Here is an 8,059-nt window from a genome sequence, read left to right as displayed (position 1 = left end):
GTCATACAGGCTAGACTTCTAGGGTTTAGCCATTACGATCTCGTGGTAGATCAACTCTTGTAATACTCATATTCATCAAGATCAATCAAGCAGGACGTAGGGTATTATCTCCATAGAGAGGGCCCGAACCTGGGTAAACATCGTGTCTCCCGTCTCCTGTTACCATTGACCTTAGACGCACAGTTCGGGACCCCCTACCCGAGATCCGCCGGTTTTGACACCGACAGCGGGTGCGAGCGCGGCCATGAGGCACGAGTGCGAGGCAGCTGCGAGGCGTCAGCGCCGCTGCATGTCTTTGTGCTCTCTGAATATTGCTGCTGCTATTTGTGTGATATCTGAATATTGCTACTGCTATCTGTGTGATATCTGAATATTGCTGCTGCTATCTGAATATTGTAGCTGTTGAAAATATAGCCGTTGGAGACATAGACTACCAAATTTAGACAATCCACTCGAAAACTAAGGTTTTCTAAACTGAAAAAAATTACACCATTGTGTATGTGAAGATATAGACTACCAAATTTACACAAGCCACTAGAGATGCTCTTAGGGTCTTCACTGGGGAAGCTCAAGTGGAAAGTGCAACACCTTTAGGAATAAAGTTTCTTTGGTTTTTCTCTTGTCATACGGTACCTACTAGGTAGCACCATGAAGCCAGATACTTCTTGTCTTTGTAGGTTTGATCTTGCAAAAATTTAGGATTATGTACTCGCAGATGCGTTCATGCGGATCCGATGAGATTGTGTTAGTGGCTGATGACTTTTTTATGTGATCTTTGTGGATTTGAAGTGTTTCTCTGCTGTTTTGGTGAAGATTTTGTGGTTCAGCGACTTGTACTTCTAGGGACTCCCGCCCCAAGTGCGAAATGCTCATGGCTTTCCATTTTTTGGACGAACAACTCATGGTACTTCAAAAAACTTTTAAAGGTAGTCAAGTTTGTGCGGATATGCATGTGACGACGCCTCTACTCCGATCTGATTGAAATATCTTTATTAAGGCCTCAGTAATATTTCTTATTGCAAAAATTATTACCATGGAAAACCGGTCTTAGAGAAATTCTATTGTAATTCTTAGTTATAGGAGTTATGATTTTTTTTAGGGGGGCTCATCCAAAGCATTGTATTGTATTGTCGAGTTTAAGCAAAGTAACAAGTGATTCTAGAAGAAAAGCTTAAAACCACATATCTTCATTAGATTGACGAACCTAAAACAGTTTTGACAATGTTGACACTAGCATTTCCATATAAAAGATTCAACACTAACATTGACCTAACCAAACTCAACACACTAGCATTTTCCATCAGTTAGTGATGGAAAAGCAGTTTCAATATGTTCATTAAAACCTTCAAGCTCACCAAAACTTAATTATAAATCATTAGAAGCAATTAAATGACAATTTTTTTCTCTTTGAACATTGGCATCATAGGTGAAATTACGTATCCAACCGTCGGGGTTGAACTTGAGCATGGCGTGTCTTCCCGGGTCTTCTTGTCCTTCTTGATGTGTGCCAATTTGTGTGTATTTAGGGTAGTCATTCCTCCTCCCCCCCCCCCCTCCTGAATACAAGACCACACATCTTTTGCACCTAGCTTTAAGCACGTTGACACCACCCTCCACAACAATTTCTTCATCGAAGTAGTCCAGCACTTTGTGGTTTTGCGACAAATCCTTCTTGTACCGGTGGTGGTGGAGGTAGTGCTAGCAGTAATGGAATGGGGGCCGGATGGTGATTGTGTATTCTCGTCGGAAGAAGGATAGGTGGTGGCATTATGGGCAGTGGGATCGACAAACTCGGTATGTGAATATCGAAATCACTTGCATTGAAGTAGAACTGGTTGAGATCATCCATGTTTGAGTGTGGGAAATGATAGGGGGTTTACCTTGCAAAAAAAATGATAGGGGGTTTGAGTGTAAGAAATGAGAGGGATGTGCACCCCTTTTTATAGAAAAAACTGACATTTTTGGACTAATTTAGCTCCTCCCCTCGCCAACGTGGCAGATGGGCCGTGGGTGCCGGGCCGGCACGCGTGCCTGCCTAGGCAGCCCAGGTACAGCCTTAGCCGGGCCACTTGCCGCGGGAAGAAGAAAAGGCCAGCAAACACAGCCTCGAGTCGACTCGTCCTACAGCCGCGGCCCGCGGCTCGCGCACTGCCTCCCGTTCCCAATTCCCCTCTACGCTCCCGCCGCCCTAACTCGCCGCCTGGTTCCGTGCCTCGCCGTCGACTTTACTCGCCCCGCCCCTGCCCTGCGCCACCGCGCCCAGCCGGCAGCCCGCAGCCCGCAGCCGCCGAGACCGCACTCGGCAGTCGACGCCCGGCGTTGTGCAGCTGCAGAAGGCAAGCAGCGACCTGCCACGTTTGAGGTATGTTTGATGAGATTTCTGCCTGTTCCCAAATTTCTGTTTGCTCAGTACTCGTCGTGCTGCCACCTGCCAGTACTTCTAGTTAAGAATTTAGGCTTGCTGTGCTCCTTTGAAAATTGTAATGTACTTATTACTTACTACGGAATTCTGCCCAGGAATGTTACTACTTACTACTCAATTGTTTTAGTTTGGATCCATTTTCTGAATCCATGTGGCATCTTGAGCTGTAATTTTCAGAAATGTTACTACTTACTACTGAATTGTTTCAGTTTGGGTCAAACTCTCCTTTTTTGAATCAATAAATGTCATTGTCATATTGAAGAACAGAATGTCAACTAGGTCCACATGATTACATATATGTATCAAATGTGGAAGAATGAACACATGCACATAGTCTTATTTGAACTTTGCAAGTTTTTTTAATGCAAAATCAAAACTTATTTGAGAATTTTTCATATGTTTGTAAGAACATATTGATCAATTTCTGTTGTTCTATTGGCATGTCATATTTATTTGTAATTTTTTTAGGGTAGATTACCCTGTTTCAAAATCGTAGATCCACCACTGCCGCTGGGTAATTTCTAGTTACCTCGTGAGCAGTGTATTTTTATTTTCGATTTGTTAACTTAAGTTGATGGATTTTGTTGCCAATTCACGCACTATTATTTGTACTATTTTTCATGTTTTATGTACTTTATTGGATTGTTGAGCATTGAGTTTAAATTCTAGATCCATCCACGACCTAGACATGGCAGATACCAAGCTGGGAGCGACCGCCATGGCGCAGCGTCAGGAGGGTTCGGCGGAGGAGGGGGAGGAGCATCGCCTGCGGGCGGCGCTGCGCCACCTGCAGGCGGAGGCTGGCGTGCTTGAGCGCCTCGTCTACAAGCACCGGAACCAGCACCGTGGCGCCGCCTACTTCCAGTACCTCCTCAAGGTACGCCTACTATTACGACCTGCTCGTCCCCCTCCCCCACCTTTTCCGGGCGAGTGTGGCTATTCACTGACAACTGACGAGTGTGATTTGTATGTGTTTGGAATGGGCGCGTAGGTGCGGAGGGACCTGAAGCTGCTTCTCAGTGCCAATCTCGCGGAGGTCATCAATGCGGTGTTCCCGGTCATCACCTGTCGTAAGCCGGCCAACACTATTCTTGTTCCGAACAGGTTCGTCAGGTTTCTCATCCATGGTGCTGTTGCACGCCCCGGTAAAACAATCTTTGTCATTTATTATGTGTATGTCAATCACAATTTTTTTGTTATGTGTAGAAATCCTTCATGTTGGGACATGTTGTGGTGTTGTGATGATATTTGTGGTCCTTATATTGATCCTAGGAGATAACAAAGAAAAAGTTTATTCACTAATGACTGTTTCCACTTGTATGGGCAGTGCTTAATTTCCTGGCAGTTCAGATTATTTCATTGGCTTTTATTCTTGGTATAATGATGCTATAATTATATTAGTCTGCTATTCAGGTTATTTCTTAATATTTTCTTTTATAGGCAGGGTAAGAGGAAGCCTGGTGCAAACCATAGCCACTATAAGAGGCTTTTGGGGGTTGCCCGTTTGCTGTCCCAGGTGCGTTTTGTTGTCTGTTGACACTGGTTGCGTTTTGTAAACTATCCTGTTGCAACTGAATCAAATATTTTGGTGGAATCATAAATGCAATGTCACTGTTGATAGAGCATAACTTTTGTTCCTTGTACTTGCTTTCATGTAACGAGTTACGCAATATTGAAATTTGAATCTCTGGTAGTCTACACATATTGCCTGGTTGTTTTACTTCTTTTGTTTAGCTAACTATAAGGGTACAGCGGCAAAGTGTTGTGATTATCCCTGCATGTTTGCAAGGTTTCCGATGTATTTAGTATACACTCTTATATGGTACATGAAGCTCATCACCCGAGAAATTCTATATTTTGTAACTGCATGGTGCATACTTCTGGATGAGTCGTTGTAGCTTACATATCATTCTTGATCAACTTCGAGACCGGAGATAGCTAACTTGGTTTGCACATCAGAGGGAAAACACTAATGCTTTCTGTATTTTGTGCAGATGGCTGAACCTGTTATGAAGGGAGCAGTGTATCCTTTATTTTTGTGCTATTATTTTCTTATAGCAGAAATAAAGGAAGGTGTACACCCACACTTTGCTTGCCTCCGAAAAGGAAACAAATCTCGTAGTAACTTTCATTCGGAGTTGATTGCTACCTATCCAAAGTTCCTTAATCCATACTACAGTCAGATCAGCTTTTTACTTGCTAGATCTTTCTTCGTAGAACTTTGCACTGCAGTGCTTGCTTTGCTTGCAAGACTGAGGGTCCTGACCCAACAGGTGAGCCACATACTCTACAGGCATGGCTATGAATGATTGTATCAATTAAATTCAGTAAATAACCTCCCATATATTTATGCAGCAACTAACTTGGTAGTCAAACTGTTATGTGTATTAATTAGGAATCTAAGAAATGTCAACTTCTTTTTTCGAAAAGGAAGAAATGTCAACTTGGAATGATATGCATGCCAATTATCTTCTTTGTCTCTTTATGCACAGATTTTGCCTAAGATGCTTGCCTCTGATATTATGTTTGCAGATGTTACTTGATGTTGTATCAATATACAACAAGGTTACTGATCTTACGGATAAAAAGCAGGCTGTTAAGATCAGTATTGATAAAGTACAGGTATGTTTTGCTTCCACACTAGCACTCTGTATCCTTGTTGATCATGGAAAAATATGTATTGTGTAAGATCATGCTTTCACACGAAAGTGCAGTTGCTGGACCTTGCAGTTACCTCGCTACATAACTCCTTGGTTCTGCCTCTGCATTCCACAGGCTTTCAGAGAGTACTACCCCTCGAGCAATGATCCCAGTACTATCCTGGAGTGTGTATGGGTGAAAGATAAATTTGTTTTGCATGAAAAGACCAAAGCTAGCAGTCAGAAAACCCAAGCTGAGGATCTGAAGTCGTGCACTCCAGATTCATCAATCCAGTATGAGACCCTTGGACTTGTTAGTGAAGGTTGGAACACTTTACCTTCTCGGATTAATGACATATGCACATTTGGAGTCCATGGTTGCATTTTCTGCAATACTTATACATGACTGCCTGCTGAAACCAATCGCATACAATTGTATCCTAAAGGCATGCAAATTAAAAATTGTTTTCTGTTAAGTAATCTAAACTGAAAATGCAATATGTATTAATAACATATATATGTAGTAAGAAGTGGTAGGAAGTGATACAGAATGAGTATGAATGAAGATGAAGAGTCTTGATGGTGCTATTACATTCACCTCCAATTGACTATCTGGAAGTTATGATGACACTCAAGTATGTTGTCTGATAACATCTCCATGTCTCTTATGCTAGATGACATTTGAGAAAACACTCAAGAGTATGCGTCTGGAATTTGTAACTTATTATGGTAGACTACTGTTGTTTAGCATGATATCTTGGTATAATAGCCATATATCTCTATATGTCAGATAACCTGACTGAAAGTTGTTGCAATGAAAACAACTGTTAGTCAGTTAGCCTAGCTGAATGATGGCTGGGATTGTGCTTACTGGAAGACAACACATTGCGACTATGGTCTCATTTTCTATTATCTCCATTGCAATTTTAAAGCATATTTCTGGGTGCGTGTTCCAGCTGGAAATTAAATTGCATGTGTTGCCAAAATGCTGCATTTTTTTTAATATCAACTGTTTGTGTTGTACCTAATAGAACAGGAATGCTTGTTTATTAATTATTCCCTCTGTGAGGAAATTTAAAACCGTTTAGATCACTATAAATGGTCTTATATTTCTTTATAGATGGCGTATTCCATTAATAGAACAGGAGTAATAATGTGTTTATCATGTCATACTTTGGAAAAGGTTCTTATAAGTTCTAATGCTGCACTTTTGACATATCAGAGATGGAAAACCTTGATGGAGCAAACACCCCAGCGAAGCAACAACATGTTTCTCTGGCTGACCAACCAGATAAAGCTACCCATTGCGGCGATGCCGGAGATTCTCAGAGTGGGAGGCAGCTACCAAATGATGAAAACACTCCGCGTTCTCTTCTTGGCACGCCTGCTGCTGCGCCGGCTCCACGCAGAGATGTCGTCAAGCCTGATACGAGGAAGAGAGTGGCATTCATCGCTGTGGGGAAAACAAAAGTCACCGTGACACCACCCGAAACATCATCCGTAGTTACCAAGAAGCAAAGGGTGGACACGATTCGACAGACCACCATAGATCCTGCTTTGTAACTCTATATAAAAGAACAACCGGTAATGATGAAGCGAATAAAGGGCTATACATATGCACATCTTAGTAGATGATCCATGTGTTATTGTTGATTTGTTGCGTTCTTACTGCATCTCGTACCAAGAGATTGTTTTTTATTATCACCAAGCATCACATGACATATATCCGAGTATTTAACCAAAAACTACCATATTTCACGGAAACGTGACAGAAAACTACTCCTTCCATTCCAAAATATAGTGTGCCCGCACTTCCCGAGGTCCAACTTTAACCATAAATTTAACCAACAAGACCAATTGCGGCGGGAGAAAAAATTATATAATTGAAATCTTCTTTCGAATACGAATTCACTGATATAATTTTTGCTCCCGCCGCAATCGGTCTTGGTAGTTAAATTTACGGTCAAAGTTGAAGCACGGGGATAGAGGAAGCACTACATTGTGGAATGGAGGGAGTACCACTTTACGATTTTGTGCGGAAAACTACCACTTTTGTCCTAATCCGTGGCAAAAAACTACCAAGTCTCGAAACCGATCACTTCACCCGCGCTAAGCACGAAACTAACCAGCCGGTCCCATGTTTCAGGCGCCATGGTGGCCAACCGATGCCAGCCGGTCCCACGTTTCAGGCGCCATGGTGGCCAACCGATGCCCGACGCACGTTAACAGCGCGTCCGCGGTCGGAAACGGCGTCGTCAGAGGATCGGCATCAAATGGCCGGCCCCATGTTTTGATGCACTGAACGCAAATCGACAACCACCGTTTCCGACCGCGGACGCACCGTCAACACGCGGCAGGCGGCGGTTGGCCACTGTGGCACCTAAAACGTGGGACCGGCTGGTCAGTTTGGTGCTTAGCGCGGGTGAAGCGGGTGAAGCAATCGGTTTCGAGACTTAGTAGTCTTTTGCCACGGATTAGGATAAAGTGGTAGTTTTTCGCACAAAATTGTAAAGTGGTAGTTTTCTGTCAGTTTCCATGAAGTTAAATACTCCATATATCCAGATAATTGATGAGGTAATTAGGCTAAGAAGCAATTGTCTCGGGCGCTATGGATCATTATTAGACCACAATCATGCACTCTGTATAATCGATCATGTACTTTCATATGGTCTACATAAGAGGTGTTACCACACAACCACAACTTTCTCATTCAATCATGCTTACTCGCCTTCTCCGAGACCTCAAGAACAACATCAAGTGTCAGTTATGTTGCTAGACAAGATGGCAACCAAATCAGTTGGAAAAAAAATCACTAATTGAGCTGACAGTCTGAGACTCGAATGAATCAGTAATTTCATACATTTTCAATCATGTTCAGCAGCAGCAGAAGAAAACTATTACAAGCTTTCTACTAGCCACGACGATCGCTAAAAGGGAAAACGACGATCACAGCCGAATCTCCCCTTCCTCTAAATCTTCTTGGCAGCTTTGGTGGTGG

The 8,059-nt window shown here is 42.7% G+C and overlaps 1 protein-coding gene across 2 annotated transcripts; it reads left to right on the top strand.

Annotated features, from left to right (window-relative positions):
- Window positions 1-2,113: 2,113 nt before the first annotated feature.
- LOC125509927 lies at window positions 2,114-6,714 on the top strand. Of its 2 annotated transcripts, none has more exons than XM_048674991.1 (9): window positions 2,114-2,362; window positions 3,109-3,299; window positions 3,414-3,526; window positions 3,863-3,938; window positions 4,417-4,445; window positions 4,602-4,695; window positions 4,955-5,044; window positions 5,198-5,384; window positions 5,852-5,907. In XM_048674991.1, exons 2-9 carry the CDS (start codon window positions 3,111-3,113, stop codon window positions 5,890-5,892), a joined length of 819 nt encoding a protein of 272 aa, XP_048530948.1. In that variant the 5' UTR covers window positions 2,114-2,362; window positions 3,109-3,110; the 3' UTR covers window positions 5,893-5,907. The 2 variants fall into 2 exon arrangements, with proteins under 2 accessions (XP_048530948.1, XP_048530947.1); XM_048674990.1 differs by lacking the exon at window positions 5,852-5,907 and adding an exon at window positions 6,284-6,714 and having other exon boundaries at window positions 2,115-2,362.
- The last annotated feature ends 1,345 nt before the right edge of the window (window positions 6,715-8,059 follow it).

Source organism: Triticum urartu, chromosome 5 (genome assembly GCF_003073215.2).
Source record: "Triticum urartu cultivar G1812 chromosome 5, Tu2.1, whole genome shotgun sequence".
NCBI classification, from domain to species: Eukaryota; Viridiplantae; Streptophyta; class Magnoliopsida; order Poales; family Poaceae; genus Triticum; species Triticum urartu.
The sequence above is the reverse complement of the archived record's forward strand: the minus strand, read 5'-3'. Positions and strand labels throughout refer to the sequence as shown.